This window comes from Talpa europaea (assembly GCF_964194135.1).
Source record: "Talpa europaea genome assembly, chromosome: 1".
Lineage (NCBI taxonomy): Eukaryota > Metazoa > Chordata > Mammalia > Eulipotyphla > Talpidae > Talpa > Talpa europaea.
Genome location: NC_140073.1, coordinates 99,159,294 through 99,178,356, shown reverse-complemented (window position 1 = coordinate 99,178,356; position 19,063 = coordinate 99,159,294). Strand labels below are relative to the sequence as shown.

Sequence of the window (19,063 nt, the reverse complement as noted above, 5' to 3'; positions counted from 1 at the left end):
CACAATTCCGATCAGATTTAGGATAGATCCATCACCCTCCAAAAACTGCCTTAGCGCTTGCCTACAACTCCTCCTACTCTTTGGCAACCATGACTTTACTTCTATTGTTAGAGATGAAGCTTGCCTGTTCTAAAAGTTTACCTAAGTCGAATAATGCAGTATGTACTTTTATGTCTGACTTATTTCTCACAGTCATCCACGTTGTAGTGTACTAGCAGTTTGTTTCTTTTTTAGATATGACTATAATTTGTTTATTCATTGATCCACTGATAGACAACTTAGTTATTTCTGATTTGGAGTATTATAAAATGATTGTTAACATTTATATACAACTTTTTGTATGCATTTATTTATTTCATTCATTCCTGAGTTTACCTGGGAGAGATGCTGGGTCATATGGTAAGTGCATGGTAAACTTTCTAAGCAACTGCCAAGCTATTTCCAACATGGTAGTATCTATTTTATACCTGAAACTGCAAAAAAAAAAAAAAAGAGAAAAGAAAAACAAAGTAAAAAAATACCTATGTCACAGATAACACAAAAATAGTGAAAATTTAGTTGCACATTGCTGATTCCTGGTCTATACTCTAAAGGTAAAATTATGTCTTCTGTGAAAAGACAGATACCTAATGTTTCCAGTCTGCGTCTTTTATTCTCCTTTCTTGCCATACTGCAATAGCTGAAATTTTAGAAGGTATTTAGTCTTTCATCATTAAATACAATATTAATTTTAGGATTTTCACAGATGCCTCTTATTCTAGTTCGCTGAGAGACTTCATCGAGATGAGCATTGAATTTTATCAAATAACTGTTCTTTATGCATAGGCTTTCTCCTTTTTTAAATTAATATGGTTAATTATACTGCCTAATTTTCAAATGCTAAGTCTACCTTGCATTCTTGGGATTAATCATAGTTGGTCATGATGAATTAACCCTTATATGTTCTTAGAATTGGTAATATTTTTGAAAATATTTTTGCATTTAATTTCAAAAGTGATAATGATTTACAATTTTCTTGTAATTTCTCTACTTGTTTCAGTATACATTTAATGTTATGTGTATTATTTAAATATCTCAGGTTCTGGGCTTCCCTGGTAGTGCAAGGGGTTAAGTCTCAGCACTCTGAAGCAATCTGGAGCCACTGCAGCACAAGTTCTATCCCCAGCCAGGGAGCTGACTCACATGGCATAGCAGACATCTCCTATCTCGCCCACTGCTCCCCTCAGCAGTGTATTTCAGTCAGTCTGCCTATTCTGCTCCCCACTCTGTCTCTGGTAAATCCTCTCACCCCCCGCATCTCTGGCTTGCATCTCTGGCTTGCACCCCAGCTCTTGTATGGATAAACAAACAAACAAACAAACAAATATTCCAGGTTCTTCTCACTGTTGGTTAGCTCTTCTTCTTTAAAATACACAAAAGAATACAAATTTGTAACTCCCAATAAATTACTACCCTAATTTAATACTTATACTTAAAAGCTTACACTTAAAATGAGTTCATGCCATATAGTCCCTGACTACCTTGCAAGTAGACAAGTTTCAATGTTCAGAGTCTTTTCTAGAATCTTTCAGTGTCCTGAGAGAGAGCGAACACTCAAAAAATAAAAAATAAAAAAGCCTTTGATTTACTCTGGCCTAGTGCTTTGTGATTCCAAATTGTCTCTTACCTTTTATCACCTAAACTCTGAAATTTCAGGCATTTTTGCATATGCTACAGGCTAACTTTTGTCTATCTATAAATTATACTGCTTTTTATTCATCATCACTGCCCTCAACTCTCCCCATGCAATTTTAGTTATGCTTATCTTCTAATGAGCCTGAGAGAATCTTTTTCTTGAAAGTGAAATTTTTAGGTTGAATATGACACCTCATTTGGGCTGCCTACTGCTACAATTTTTGGTTCAGGCACTATGCTGCTTTATCTCCCAACAAAAATTTCACTTTTCTTTCCTGTATATGGAGGTCAACCAAACTTCAAAATAGCTTCCAGTGACTACTTAGACACAGAAGATTCAAAAAAACATTAGGTTTTAAATATGCAATACCTATTATTTTTGCTATCTAGCCATCTTTACCTAAGTAATTCTTACTTTTGGGTTTCTCCGAATACAGTAATAAAAAGGGTAGTTTTAATAATCCTTCAAGAGAATAAAACAAAACTCTTAAGCAAAATGATATTTGAACCAAACTATATAAAATACATTGGGCAAATAACTTTATAAAGCAAAAAAAAATTCTACAAGGATTGATACCTGAAACCCTTTCATTTCTTTTAATACCATTTAGAGGGTATCATGTAGAATTCTCTATTTAAATAAAATTCAGTTCAAATAAATCCTGGAATAGGATTTATACTGTATCCCAATTCAGTATACATTTTAAAGATAATCCAATAGTCTAATGCAGAGTTGGATAGGTAACATCCAATGCCAAAAAGTATCATTTTAATATGAATTTACCTCTTATTTTTTCAAGATAAAAATCAGCAATAACAATCAGTAGCTAGCTACCTCAACCAAAAATAAGTTTCTAATTTTTAAAATACTATCAAAGATATTGTAATAAATCTTTCTTGACCGATCATGAGAGAAACTATATGCAGCTGAAATTGAGTCCTGGGAATTACATGAAGAAAGCAATCATAATTCTTGGCATTTATGTAGCGATTCTGCCTTCCAAGAATTTTCATGAACATTAAACTAATTAAATCATGCGATAAACTTGTGAAATTTCAATAGTTTGCAGATAGGAAAAACTAAGGTACCAGGTTTCAATCAAGCATGATCCCCGAGGAGATATATATGTAAATTAATAGCTCTAATTGTTCATAGATATGAAGAAAAACTACTGAAAACAGTAGACCTGCATTAATTGAATGCAGGTCTTATTATAAAGATGACTTCTGTATCTGCTTAGACCTCATAATAGTTGTACTCTGTGACTATAATAGCTCTAGGTTCGTGGATTTTAACACTCTACAATGTATAACACAGGCACCTGCCCTCAGTAGTTTACAGCTTAAAAAAAAACACCTATACCTCAAATTTTTAACTCTTCTACACCATCCTTTCTTTGATTAAACAACAGAAGAATTGTTATAGTTACGGTAGGGTGATAGGAAGAATGAAAAAAATAACAATGAGGATGCTGGAAAAGGAAACAGTTGTTAGAGGAGCAAGAAACAGGAGGGCTGATACCCTGTGAGGAAGACCTGCCCCCAAAGGGAGAAGCCTGAGAGGCTCCCTCTTTCTCATGCTCTGGACTCAAAATTACAAGCGATGGATCTCTTAGTGCCCAAAGTGTACTGTGCATTCAGACACGAGATGGAACCCGGTGCTGTCAACAAGAAGGCTTTGAGGGGAAAAAGCTCTGAGCGAGACAGCAGGGCCCATTATGCCCTATCGTGATTGCTAGTCCTTGCTTCCACCTACAGATAAAAGGGCTCTCTCGACATGGTTTGCACTCCCCTGAAGATCAGACCGATTAAGAATGTGAACTTGTACAACAGCTGGATAACATACTGGATAACATGTGTGTGTATATCGAACTGGACAATGACTGGATGAGAATGCAGGACCTCCAGCTTTTGATGGGTCTGTTCAATTCATAGCACATTCACTATCATTGCAAGGAATCACCAAACAAATTGTTCATTATTGTCACTGTCTTCTTCATGCAGCTTTTTAATGCATATCAGAGGAATGAAATGAACACACTATAACTAGGACTTATCCTGTTGACCTGGGTGGCGGGGATGGGGCATGAAACAAAGGAGTGAAGGAGGTAGGGAGAACCAAATTTAGACTTCCAACTTGAAAATATCTGAGATCTAAATTACTCTAGTCCTTACTTCTTAGTGCACAAAACTACCTAATACTTCCTAAATAGAATAACTTTATGCTTATCCTGCTAACTATATGGATTTCATGACAATGCTTTATAATATTTTTTACAATTTAGAGAATTTCTAATTTCTCATGAGTTCAACAACACTCAGTTGGGTTTGGACAGGAACACGAAGCAAGTTCACATTGTAGGCTTTGGGGTCAGGGAGTAGACTGAATCTGAATCCTTTGCCAACCTCTGGATTCTCACCAGGGGTGTGAACTTGAGCTAGTTCAGTCATCTGACAACTATCAATTTACATCTATTATACAGCAGGCCCCAATGCAGGAATAAACATTTTTTGCTATGGATAATGGCATTCACATTCTGGTGGATTTAAGTTTCACAAACTCCTAAGAAACTGGGGATAATAAGAGATTGACGTAAGGGACTGTTGTAAAGTGGGGATAATAAGAGATTGACGTAAGGGACTGTTGTAAAAATTACATGATACATACAAGATGCTTACATTGGTGCCCAAATAAATATTAATGATAATTAAGAACTGTCAATAATTCAGGCTACAGTACAGGAGTGCTATCCTTAGCACTCACTGAGAAAAGCAAATCTGAGGTTGCTATGCTCAATCCGAGTCTGGGTTCTGTTATTTGTAGTATCTTTTCTTATCTCTGGCATCTGTTTGATAGGTTTTTTAGACATGTCTTATAGAAAAATAGGGGCTTACTGAACACAATATATTATAGAGCACTTGGGACCTAATATTAAAAAATAAGAAATATTTATAAACGTGCAATAAATAATTCCTCTTTATAAATGCATTTAAGTGAACGGATTATTTGCAATATGGTAAATTGGGAAACTACTTTAAGGGCAGAATATTACCCACCTCTTCATGATGGTTTTAGTACCTCAAGCACACCAGATTACTTCAGCATTATCATCCTGCTCTGTGAATCAGAACCTACTGCTTCTACCCAGTCACAGCTCATATTCTCAAAAACAATTAATGACTGTTCTGATCCAGCAGAGAGCTCTTTCAGAATAATCATACTGAATTTATTTTAGGCTGCAGAATGCTCAAATGTATTTCAGGTAAGGCAGAGTTCTAAGGCAGATTCTAACAGGATAAAAGGAGGGGAGGGGAGATTTTTTCCACTCACCAAACAAATTTGGAAGATTGGGAATCAAAGATTTCTGGTAGATGAAGATGAGAAATAAATGTAATGCTCTGCAGGAAAGGAGCAACAGAGTAAACAACAGTCCAAACTGGGCGGTGGCTTCATTTTACTATAGCAATTTCAGGGGCCATTAAATGAATGCCAGTTTTATCACTATCAACCCCAAAGAAAAAGTTCAAAATTCATGAAAACACCTGAGGGTAGCTATGCTTCTAAATAAGGACCTGAGCATCTATTAGGTATGAAGCACTTCATTAGCATTTGAAATATATGACCTACAACTTTCGAACCAGAAATTAACACTGTAATTTTGAGAGGATGAAACTTTTGGGCTATGAGAAATGAAGGGGCTTGCCCAATATCATCAAGTTGTAGGTGGGAGTATGAATTTGAACCCAGGCCAACTTGAAATCAATGTCTGCATCTTGTTACCAGCATAACAAGACGGATCTGAGAACGGATGAATTCTTTAGAAGAGTATCGTGAAACTCTGTAAAAGTTCAACGATGAGTCAGGCTCATCAAATTATCACTATAAATAATAATGAGGGCAACATTTAAAAATATTAACTGTGATGCAGTGATTTTCTCAAGACAAAATGAAGTCCTTAGAGCTGTGTACCTCTTTGAGCAGGTGCCAGGCGTGAGCTGGCTGGCTGGCTGTGAGGACGCTCTGGGCTGACCAAGTACCCACTAATACTTTCTAGAGCATCCAATTGAAGGTAACAGGAAAAAGCTGAGTTCTTGGCTGTGTTTCCTTGTTGGTAGCCACTTCTCTGAACCTCTTTCCTCACCCCCACCCTCAATTGACCATGTGACATTTTTCTGAGCTATTAACCTGCTGATCCTTCTACCTTGCCAGTGCTAATCAGCTATGGGAACTAAAACTGGTACTGGTCAGCAGAGTTTCCTGAAGCTGTTTAAAACCCTGTTTGGACTGTCAAAATGCTAGTGAACACAGGCACAAAAGAGCAAACTTAATCTTGTGGTTTGCAATACTCTGTAATACCAACCTATTAAATTTCATATTACATTTCAAGTCTGTCTGGGATAAAGGATTTAGAACATGGGATGATATTTTTCTGAAACAAGAATTGTATTGAAAATGGCTCCATAGTTCTAGCCATAATATAAAAGTCCTAATTACTACATTTGCCCTCTTCTGAGAAGGAATCTATCAGAAGGAACATTTAGAGTATACTGGTGTGAGCTCTGCCACATCAAATAAATCAGTCAGAGTGAGTGGTCTTGGAGTGCATCCAGGTTATGCAAGGCAAGAACAGATTAGGGGGATGCACCATCACAGCAGTGACAAACTCTCTACTTGTCTGTAAAAGCACCAGTATTTCTTCAGGCTTAGACATGACTCACTAAGGCTACATTTTCAATGAAATAACACTGAAAGCATTTAAAAGCTACAAAATATAATCATGTCAGTGCAGATGCTTGTCTCTCAAGGAAAAAAAAAAAAGATGTGTGACATTATTTCACGATGTAATCGGCCTGCTGTCACCAGGCTGTTGGGTTGGAGGGGCTAATGTCTACAACAAGCAAAAGCAGCACTATGATGCGGTCCTTCCTGGTCAAGATACAAGGAACATCATTTCACTTTAGAAATAAATATCTATTTGAACAAGCCTCTTCTACTACTAATTTGATAAAGAAGTTTTCTAATAGCAAGGAAAAGGTACTAGCTATAAGCTATCACCTGTGTCATGGAGAAACTTTGTTATTTACTTGGGATATCCCTCTCCTAAATCTGTCCTTGGGGGAGGACATGTCTCCCTCACCTCTTTCAAGTAATTCACATGAATGGGATATGATCTAGTATAACTGTGTTTTGTTCTCTACCCACTTCCCATGAACATGCAAAACATTTCCAACAAATATTGAGTAGATTAGTACCAGACACTATTTTAAACACTGCAATACAGGGGAAAGTATCCTTGAAGCATACACACTGCAGTGAGCAGTCCAAAAAATGGGTAATTTGCACGCGTCTCTGCATCTCTCTTTTCTTTCTTAGTGAAACATTGTAGAATTCCCCCTAAGGCAATTCTGATGAATCTCATAATGAGCTTTTGGAATATATTCTGCACAAATATCTGCAAAGCACTAGATTTGCAAAATATAACTTTAAGATGATACAACCCATATCTTCACGGGTCAAGAGAGACACTGATCCCTCTCCAGCTTCATCACCATGACTGCATTAAAGCCCTTAGGTGTGTACCCTCTGTCTGGTATTTCAGCTGGAAAGGGCCAAGTCTGAGAATTCCTCAGTCTAGATCCAAGTCCCTCCTAAGTGGACCTAGACTAGAGCATGTTGCTTCCACTTTTTTTTTTTTACATATCATTTCAAGAATAACAGCAGTGTATGTTTACTGAGTAGTTACTATGCAGTAAAATTGGAAACATTATCCTCATTTTAGAAATGAGGAAACAAGAGTCTCACTGAAGCAATTTGATCACAGTCACACAGCACAGCCAGGTGAGACTAGGATTCCTGCTTTTAACCATGATACCCTTTGGGACCTGAAGATTGCTAGCATAGTAATGCTAAATTTTCTATTCAACCATGGCATATTGAACAAGTTTTCTACATCTTGCAAGCAATATAAATTTTCTTTTTTTCACTCCCCTGTCAATCTTAATCTATGGTAATTTTTTTAATGAAAACTTCTTTAAGTCTCCATATCATTAGAAAGTCTTTTAAAATGTAATTTTCAATGTCTGTGTAAAGCCCAGCAGATGAGTGTAATCATTCTCGTTGTATTGAACTACCAGGTTGTTGTTAACTTTTAAGTACTACAAGCATCACTAAGATTTATATCTTTTCTGCTAATATTTAAAAATGCAATTATTGTACCAAATATAGGACCACTTTAAAGCCTTCACTACAGATAAGTTAAGTGTTTTCCAAAATGATTGTGCCAATTCACAATGCCAATAATATGAAATTGCCAACATGGCTACACTAGTTTTTATCTTTGATTTGATCTTTGCACTGTATTAAGCAGATACATATTCATTATCTTAATTTGTAATTCTGAGTTCTATTGAGGTTAGAACATTATTTCATATGCATATTGGCAAGTTATATTCCTTCTTTCCTCAAATATCACTATCAAATACCCTCCTTTTACTGAGTAATCACTGTTTTAACTTAACTCATTTATATTTACTCTACACAGACTGCAATTGTTTAATTCACTCATTTAGAAGTACCTGGTTCTTATCCTTCATTGTCCAGAACGCTTTTAGGACTCTCCTTATAAGACTATTTCTAACTGAGTATGTATCTTAACATAACTAAGATCTTATTATCAACCTTAATAATTTAAGCACAAGATTCAAGAAAAATATCATGTACAGATATTTGTTTCAAGCTCAAAATGCAGATGTACTTTTTTCTCTTGGCAAATTCAGTAAAGCAACAAATCAGGAATCATGTCATTCAACATAAGTTTACAGGTTGCAAAACATCTTTAGTACTGAGACAATGAAAAATGCCACTAAATGTGTAAATGACACTGCATTGACTGGGTATTCTCCCCAGGGAGTGTCTAAAACATGGAAATAGTTTAGTTACTATTATGAAGGGTGCTTCGTAATAGTTAACAATGGCTAATAGTGACTTACTAAGCAGAATAACAAATCCATCTGAACAACTTGAAAGAATATGTGGCTGGTCAGCTATAAAAAGCAGGAGAGCACAGGAGAAGTAATGCAAAATTTAACTGATAATAATGCCTGCTTCCTAATTTGAAATCTTAATTCTAGTAAAAGACTAAGACTAGTTATTTTTTACCAAAAATTTCTTTTTTAAATCTTAAAATTATTACTCTGTGAAAAGAACACATCTTTCATTATAGAAAAAAGTACAAGAGTAAATACATTTGAACTTGTGAATGTCTGAAATAACCTCTTTAATCTTTCACACATTAATAACAATTTAGTTGAGCATAAAATGCTTGGATTAAGAGCATTTTTCCTTAATACTCTATAAACATATTGTTCCACTATCTCCTGGTATCTAGTATTTAACCACAATTAGATGCCAGGTGATTTTTTCTTTTGCAAATAAACTTTTTTAAAAATCTGATTTATGTAACTTTTCCCCTCTAAACTTTGTAAATATAAAATTTTATCAAGGCTATTCTTACACAGGTCTCTTTTCCATAGGTGATGGCTGGAATGTGATTATGCCTTCAAATCTGTATACTCAGGATTTTCAGCTTAAAAACACTGCTTTTAAATTATATTTAAGTATTGCTTCTGTCCAGCTACTCTAAAGTCTTTCTCAAGAACATCCACAAAGTTGCCATTATTTTCCATGGCTCCATATAGTAATATTTGTCATATTTTGTCATATCCTTGTCATGCTCCTTTCCTTCATATTCCAAGATTACTTCTCAAATATGCTTTTCACCACCACCAATTCAACTTTCCTCTGTATGACCCTTTTTCTTTATTGATTCCATGGCAATTTTTTTCCACTTGTTGAATATACATCTCTAGAGTGTAACTGCCTGGATATGAACCCCAAATTCTCTATTATATGTTTAAGTTTTGGCAAGTTACTCAGCTTTTCTGAGCTTCAGTTTCCCCATCTGAAAATAGGGATTACAATAAAAATAATCTGTATAGTTCAGAGGTTTTTTTTTTTTTTTTTTTTTAAAGATTTATTTATTTATTTATACAAGCACTGGGTACAGTCAGAAGCGCGGGAGGGTGAGAGAATTCACCAGAGCCAGAGCTGGGTGCAGAGCAGGCTGAAGGACCGAAGTACACTGCTGAGGGGAGCAGCGGGCGGCAGGAGAGGTCTGCGCTGCCATGCGGGACCCTCCTCCCGTGGCCGGGGAGCAGCCGGAGATGGAAACGGCGCCGCAGAGGCTGTGGGCAGCTTCGCAACCCAGCACTCAACCGCTGCGCCACCGGAGAGGCCCTAGTTCAGTTTTTAGTTGCAATCAACAGAAAATATCTGAGCTAAAGGAAGGATTAAAAACAATTTAATGAAGCAATTTACTTATATAGCTTGAGGCCATATATTTTCCGCCAAATCCACTAAGGTGGGGGAACATGCATAGAACTAGAAATTGGTATGAGATAGTCAGTGATCCATTGTTTCTTGGCCTTTTGGCTAAGATCAACTGTAGAGAGTGATCCAAGAAACTGATAGAGCTTTACTGCATTAATTCATAAGTCTGTGATAAGGACTGTAGGGGATGACCTAAATAAAACACTTAGCATAATGCCTCGCACTCATTAAGTAATAATGAATGCTACCTACTAGTTTTCTAGTGTTATATCTTACTGACAGATGATGAATTTTCCTAAATTTTTGTTTTTTTGTAGTAGTAGTAGTGCTGGTAACAGCAATAGTAGTAGCAGCAATAGTAACAGCGGTGGTAGTGGTAGTAGTAGAGAGAAGAGAGAGAGCAATTTGGTATTGTCAGAAAGTACCAGGCCCAGGAAAGCAATGTAAGATTTTTGTCCGCAGAGTGACAGACCTAACATAAACAAGCCACTGGTCATTCTTTACAATCCTGCTGGACTGAATTTATAGTAGGGGACCACTACAATTCTGACACTAGGACACTTAATAAAAAAGACTTACTAGCTTTGTAATAAAACAATTTATGAAAAGATTTTATGAATGTGGAAAAGTTACAGTTTATGTCAGCTTGATGATGGAAAGGAATTTCTACAGGAGTAGCAGAATGCAGAAATGCTAAATACAGTTGAAATAGTAACAATTAACTCCCCCAGAGTAGATTATTAGAAGGCCATATGCAGTTGCTCAGGGCCTTGATCTTGATTTAGGATTTAGGAATGATTTTAGGAAAAACTGGTGAATGAGATATGTCAACTAGGGTAGATGATACTGGATAATGAATACTTTTCTGATATCAAGTTGTTCTGGAATTTTCCTATGTTAAAGTCTACAAATTAAAATATAAATAGTACATTGAAAGAATTTGAACTCAAATTTTTCAAAAAAATTAAATTTTCTTATAAAAGCCAAGAGATTTCAACTCTAAGAGAAGTATCTTCTAATTCTGGAAAGCAATTTTTATATCTGAAATGTGATTTCTATAGAATGCAATAGAATGCATTCTTCCTTTTGCTTGCACCCTGTTTCTAATATGTGCAACCCCTATGTTAAAATTAGAGTGCATAAAACCTTTTGAGATTCTATAAACTAAGACATGGATTTGTCTTTAAACTACTTGAAAGGAACTTTAGATTTTAAATGATTTTTCTTAGGAATGTTATAATCAGAGCCTAAATTACTTTGCTGAGATACAAGCAGATCTGATCATGTTGGAAACAATACATTCATAAAATATAAGCAGATGCAGTAAGACCATATGGGTCCATTTCTGCAAAAGTAACAAAAAAGGCAATTAGAAAATCAGAACACTTAAACTTGAAGATAGACTGCTTTGCTATAGCTGTGAAGTAACTTTAAGGTTACACCTGAGGGGAAAAGCTGTTTCTGCAATATTTTGCTCTCCAGAAGTGATTCTAAACTGAAAAAAAAACATGCAGTGCAGAGAATTTAGTGCTGGATGATTGTGTCACATTCATTTAATCTCATCAGTTTAGTAGTCACTCATTTCAAATTTATTTTTAAAAAAGATTTATTTATACAGGAACTGGGGTACAGGCCAGATGTGAGGGAAGGTGAAAGGATTCACCAGAGACAGAGCCAGGAACAGAACAGGCAGACTGACTGAAATACACTGCTGAGGGGAGAAGCAGACCAGACAGGAGAGGTCTGCTGTGCCATGTGGGTTGCTCTCTGGCAGGTCGGGTTTGAACCCGTGCTACAGAGGCTGCAGACAGCTTCACAGCACTGCGCTCAACCGCTTGCGCCACCAGAGAGGCCCTCATTTCAAATTTAATAGCATAAAATTTTGCAGGAATTGTGAGCTGAGTTATTCAACTGAAAAGGAAATTATAATTTTAAACATGCAAAGTCAGGATTGGCTTTAAGTGTTAATGAAGGAAAAAAATATTTCTATTACTTTCAAATGTAAATAACAGGTAATGCTTATTCAATAAAAAATTAAAATTAAAATGCCCAAATTAACAATTTTATGTAAAACTGACATAATCTATTATTTAGTTAAAAGAAAGTAAAAGCTAGTCACAGAAGAAACTAAACATTTACACATTATTAGCTCATTAACCCAATAAATTATTTTGGGGTACTATGTCTGCCATAATGATACAACTATGTGTGAACAGTCATCGTCAAATTCCTGGAATTTAAAGACTCTTAAAAAGAAACCTAGAGTTGGGCCTCCCCTGGTGGCGCAGCGGTTGAGCGCTGGGCTGCGGAAGCTGCCCGCAGCCCCAGCCACCGACAAGGGTCCCACATGATGGACAGACCTCTCCTGCTGTGCCTGCTGTTCTCCTCAGCAGTGTATTTCCTCAGTCTGCCCCTTCTGTTCCCTGCTCTGGCTCTGGTGGATTCTCTCACCCTCCTGTGCTTCTGACTGTACCTCCAATGCTTGCATAAATAAATCTTTTTTAAAAAAAAACAAAACACATTTCTTTAAAACAAACAAACAAAAAACCTAGAGTCAATACACATAAAAAAGTCCCTAATGACTCAAATAGAACAAATTCTCAGCTATTCAGAATGTGTATTCCTAGGACATGCAAGACTGGGGAGCTTAGGAAATAGTTTGCAAATAACATTCATTAAACTATCAAAAAAAATTGGGCAGATATAAAAAATGTGTATGCTCATTGTGAGTTGATTCAGTGAGCTAGTATTTTATATCGCTGTGCGCAATCCATTTTTTTGGTAAATTCAAATACCTGACAAACCTATTGGCCAAAATCTGTTATATTCTTTAACACAGAGAAACTTGAGGTGGGAGTCACAGCTTGAAAACATGGAAGAGAAATTCTATGGGATGTGGCACCTCCCCTTGGAGCCAAGTATTGGGGTTCAGAATTCTTGAATTTGGGTCGAACTGCCAAACAAGAGTATTACTGAATTTGACCTCAATTTGACCCTCATTTTCATAATATTAAGGAAGGAAAGCTGTAAAATTCCTAACCTTACAGAAGTCAATAAGAACATACCCAATCTTACCTTGGTTTGATGATGCAGTTCAGGCACTGAAGAATTCACTATGTATTACATAGTAATTAAAATTGCAAGAATAATTCAGTTAGATACTGGTAAGATACTAGGAAAAATTGGTAAGATACTAGTAGGAAAAAAATGGTAAGATACTAGTAGGAAAAAATGTGCAATTTAAGGAATTGTACTTGCAATATAATGTTGGCTAAACTAAAAACTATGCTTATTTATGGCTGAAATAAAAACTCTTCAGCATGTGGCTGAGTTATGTCAGAAAGAACTATTTCATTGTAAATAAACTTAGGGGCCAAATAAAAGAAAGTTGCAAACGCAGGTGTGTAACAGTTGAGTTGTTTCAGTTTTGGAGGAATAAAGTAAATAATTGTACTGGAATTTGTTCAGTTCTGGGCATCCCGCCATACAGGAAGGGTGTGTAATTATTGAAGTTAACACAGCCATGTAAAAATGAAGTAATATCAATAGGTCACAGTTGGGCTCCAAATTTCCTCACTTTATCTTTAAAAATTAGGGATTTCATGTTGCTCTTTGATATTTAAACATCACTTAAGTTAATACGGACACACTGAAGGCAGAATTGTAGTTTCCAGAAAATATTATCTTGAGAGCTTCACAAGTGAAGTATGTTGCAATTTTCACTCATCAAAAATAAAAATAAAAAAAAAAGTACAGGCTCTAATTTAGGACTTGACCAGGGTAAGAGGAGTACACATAAAATTACCATGTTTTACCAAATTTATTCTTTGCTTACCATTTCATGCTAACTGAATGGGCCTCAACCTTAAACCTGGATTCCAAACTTCTTAAACCATAATCCAAAAATAACTATGGTTTTTCGAACAGCAGAAAATAAGAGCCACTGAAGACATATGGCCAAGTTTAGAGATCTCAATAATTCAGCAACCTTAAGACATAAAATAAAAGACTACTGAATACTACATGTGTGATTTTACAGAATGTAAATCAAGATGCACCCTATATTGGAGCTATGAAATGTACTTGTTTACTCTATCCATGATTGGCCATGTGGTTTTTTAAAATGTTTCTATAATCCAAGACCACACTCTATCAATTATAAGAGTACAATATACTCTCCCAATTGATTATAATAGCCAGTACAGGGCCTTTGGCTCACTGCTTCCATGTATCTGTGTAAGCATGCAGGCACATCTGACTTAGTTGCAGGGGATGGATGGCAGCAAAGCAACCAATGTCTGATCAAATTCCACTTTCTCTGCAGCCAAATGTGCCATTCATATCAAGGATGAAAGGACCAATCACTCATTTTAGTCTTAAGATTTTCACAGGAGAAGGCAGGATCATTTGAGGGAACCACATTCATCCATATTTGTTTACCTTACTTAGTGTAAGATATTAAGCCAAGCAGTAGACCATTCTCAAATTTGTCAGATATTTGAAAACTATCTGGGTACAAAAAAATCTCTTCACTTCTAACATATTATACTCATCTTGTATTCATCTTTAACTCCTGTATTCTCATTAGGGTTGAGATGAACAGCAGAACCTGCCAAATGATGATCCTGATTACAGCCAACTGGTGGCTTAAGTTCAACTGACACTTCCTGTAAATTCAGATTCAAGGCCAAGGTTCACATTACTTCATTATTCTCATGGGTTGACTTTTTATTTTTCTTAAATCATGATCCTTAACTGAAAGACATTTCTTTAGCATTTACCTATTACCACGTGGTGTACATGACATTGGTGAACATTACCTAGAAAACCACACTGATTTATACCTTATACTTAATTTTTAGTTAAGTTGGATACATGGGAGATGAAATTTATAAGACTTAGGTCATTATGTGACCATTAACATGAAAACAATTTTCGTTCGTTCCAAGCAAGGATTGGATTCAATTTCTAAATAAATATGGTTATAGTGCAATTCAAATTACCTTAAGATCAAGGATATATAGCTGGGTAACTAATTTTGTAGGTGCTATTTGTGAGATTTCCCTGATCAATAAGGTTTCTATAAACATGGTGATTGGTCCCATATCTTCATAAAAAAGGCAGTTGGTGAAGACAAAGTAATCTGATAGTCAGTATGCCTCATCTTGTCCGTTCCTGATTATTTATTGCCAGACTAATATAGTTAAGGGGCTGGAGGAGCAGCAGCCTGCAACAAATATGTGAGATGATTTATAAAATATGGCTCTGTCCCTGTTGCAGAATGCATAATCTAAAGGAGCACACAGGAGTCAGAGCAGTGGGACAATGTACTAAAGCAGTTCAGGAAGATATGACTTCAGGCTGGGTGAACACAGCATGGATTCACAAAAGAAGTAGCACTTGAAAGATGTAGGTTCCTTCTTTCTATCTGCCAAAGAGCAAAGACTCCTTCTACAACTGTGCAGGTATATATCCATGTATCAATGTGAAAAGTTATCACTACATAAAAGAATGTGAAGCTGGCATTTTGTTAAAGAATAAGGAACAGCTTCTGGCAACAGCAAGAAGCACAGCCCAGCAGAGGACGATCTAATTGTTTCTGTGATACCCGAAATCTATTTCAGATAGTAAGACTAATGATGTGATAACAAGAGTGCTAGTGGTTGCCTGCCATTTCCTTTCTTACGGGACTTGACCAGGGTGCATACATGTGAGATGTTTTAGTGACTTGGATATACTTACCCAAGAATAATTCAGACTTTTCCTCTCAAAATTCAGGGCAATGTTAAAAGATTACTTTTCAATATTTTAACCAAGAGTCTTGACATTGTTTGGGATGACATTATGTTATTATAAAAATAGCACGCTAATGACATGTATTTTCACATGTTCTACTTCTTTTATACATAAAGTTTTTTTTTTTAATTTGCAAGGCCAGTTTGGTGAAGTTTTGAAAGTGTAATGCCATGAAGAAGTGAACCACTGCCATAGCATAAACACGGTTGAACATTCAGAAAGTTTTTTTCTGTCTTCATATCAGTGTCCCAAAGAAAGCTCACTGGAAAAATATTCCTGTATAAACTTAAAAAAAGAACCACTAGTTTCTCCTAAGAGTCTATTCTTTTGAAGAAATGATGATGATAATATTAGCCCTAACTACAAGCACTTACTAAAAGCGAGACACTGTTATGGCCATTTTAAATTTAATGTTTCCAATAACCATTATTATCCCCACTTTACATATGAGAAATTGAGGCAGAAATGTTAAGAATTCTTCCCAAGGTCATGGAGTAAGTAGCAGAGCCAGCGTGGGATCCCAGGCCATCTACCCTTTCACACCCTGACGCACTACCCCTCTTGGGACCTGGCTGCCACCAAACAAGGTCTGCACTTTGAGCTGAGCAGACTGATCCCAGTGCCCCCTGACTATGAGCTGTGCATAGTCGTGAGGTGTGACTTTATTTTTTTTAAATTAATTTCACATCCCATTCAAGAACAGTGCTTTTTTGATATAAAACACAATCAAGGACATAATCTGTATTAACTATTCCATTTCTAATAGGACTAAGAATGCCAGATTCTGACTAATATTTTAAAATCAAATGTAAGGTGCATAGTAATTAACTTTTTATTTCTATCTAATTTTTCTGTGCTCTGTCCCATTGGGCAGATGATAGGGAGTGATATATTTAGGGAAAGTCCTAAGACATTTTTTATAGAGAAATTAGAGTAGCTTGCCTGGTGCCACAAAAATCTTATAGGAGCTAGAAGTTAGTTATTTAAAATCAGGTGAGTAATTGAGAACAAGAGATAGATATGATGTCTTGAGATGAGCACTGAGAAATTACAAATAAAAACTGTGAATGTGCATTAAATGGATTCAAATTCTTAGAGCAGGAACAGAAGCAGAGTAGAGTATATTGTCCCACAAAGTAAACTGAGATCCATACAATAGGTCATCTAATAAATAACAAATACTTATACCTTTTTTTGGGCTACCTTGAAAAACTGAAACCCTTGTTTCATTCACAAAATATTAATTCAGAATTACTTATTGCCAAGAGATTTTTAAGTTACTTAAGGCCATCAAGAAATTCCAATACCAAAATCATGATAGATTCCCAATTTTCTTCAACATGCAGGGTGTATCTAGTCTCAAGATACAAACACAAAGTTCTACTGCTGTTTGCTGAACACAATCTCTACTTCTAAGTCACTTCTTGGCATTTGATAAATTTACCATCATATTTCACTAAAACACAGTATATACTAAGAGCATGCAATAAATCAGTCTTCTCATTTTACAGCTCCTTGCGGCAAATCTTGACAACAATGAAGGGTTACGAGAAAATAGTCCTTTTTTTCTCTCTAAAGATAGAAGCTTAGATAATTTATAGTTTGGTGAAAAATAAAAACAGTACTGACTATAATTTTCTTGTGTCTTCTCAAATTCTTAAGTTTGTGGGATGTTTCAAAACTTCAAATTTCAGTGAGAAATGAAAGGAATATCTTGATATCTTGCCATTAGATTTAGTTGGGAAATCACATTTCTTGAAAACACAGCTTTAATGTTAGCCATATGTCTACTTTTGGAGCAATCTTAATACTGCATATCTAGCTTTTAATTTGCAGCAAAGAGTAAAATAATGGGGTATTAAATACTCCTTTACTTTTTATTATCAGTAGTCATTTAAAATGTTGATACTGATTTTTAAAAGAATATTCCAGTAATACAGGATATCTAAGTTAATGTGACTTGAGGAAATTAGATCAGCAGTTGAATCATGAATTTAAAAAAAAGTGTAATATTAGATTATCTCCAATAGAAAAACCCTAATAGAGGGCACATACTTTTATTTTTGGGGAAGGAGAGTCAAAAATGAAAAATATTCCCGTAGCTTTAAATTTCATTCACCCTATTAAGTGTTTGAACCTAAAAAAATCAAATTCCAAAATTTCAATTTCTCTAGCACAACAGATAAGATCTAATTAAGAAGGCTACTTGGATTTGAAGGGAAAACTATATTAAATGCCTTAAAAAATGAACATAAACATGACATTGAAGCAAACTAGCACAGTTTGACAAGTTTTAGAACATTAGCTCACAAATGAATATAGTCTGATTTAGACAAACACAACAAATATAGCCTTTATCCAAAATCACAGAGACATCCCTGCAGAAGACCTATGTTAAAATATTCAACACATCTAAGGAAATTACAGGCCTCAAGTTGCCAGAGTCCTGATAGAAAAAGTTAGCAGTGTGAAATGTGCTTTACAAAGCTTTGCGTGCATGCACACACTCGGCGATGTGGCAAGACAGAGACACCGATCACCATCGATATATTGTCCTTACTTGCAGACGCACAAGTATCCTGCATGTTCCGATTCTGACTGGCACCTGGAGCGGCTCTACATGCCAGTCATCCCAATGTACTCAGGGATGTAAACACCTTATAATTAGAAAACGTGAAGGCGTCAAGGACGTTAGACAAATTTAAAACACATCCAAAGATTAAATTTTAAAAAGGAATCGAAGAAATAATTGCAAATTTCAGTAAGTTGTACCTGCTCCTTCACAGAAGCTAGAATAGTGGTGGCTGTGGTCTCGGGTTCCATGCCTGGGCCAGTGGAGGCAGCTTCCTGGCGGGTCTGTGGTTGCCCCTCCTCCACCAGTGAGGCCTGCTCAGGAGCTGGCATTCCTCCTGCAATGAAGCAGGCAAACGGTTAACACTTTCTCACCAGCTCCCGCAAGGAGCAGGCAGGGCCTAAAGACTGGCAGATGGTTGCTAGCAACTACTACAGAGTTCTACACATAGTGGTCACAGTTCCTACAGCTACTTGGTTTCGAAAGGCAACATCTAGCCAAAAGTACAGTTAGTACTTATCGAATACTAGAAAGTAATAATGACAGTAACTACTTAGAAGATAATTAAACAACATAATAAAAATTGACATGAAAGGGTTGAGGAAGAAGACTATTAAAAATATACTAAGGAC

At 36.0% G+C, this 19,063-nt stretch overlaps 1 protein-coding gene across 7 annotated transcripts in view; it reads right to left on the bottom strand.

Moving 5' to 3' along the window:
* The window catches only part of PKP4 (plakophilin 4), a gene marked incomplete at both ends in the record, with an annotated part of 155,755 nt that extends 136,992 nt beyond the window's left edge, over positions 1 to 18,763 (bottom strand). For all 7 annotated transcript variants that reach the window (XM_084243145.1, XM_084243149.1, XM_084243146.1 and 4 more), the window contains one exon: positions 18,632 to 18,763. In XM_084243145.1, coding sequence (XP_084099271.1) covers positions 18,632 to 18,763 — 132 coding nt within the window. The remainder of the gene's footprint in view (positions 1 to 18,631) is intronic.
* Between the last annotated feature and the right edge of the window lie 300 nt (positions 18,764 to 19,063).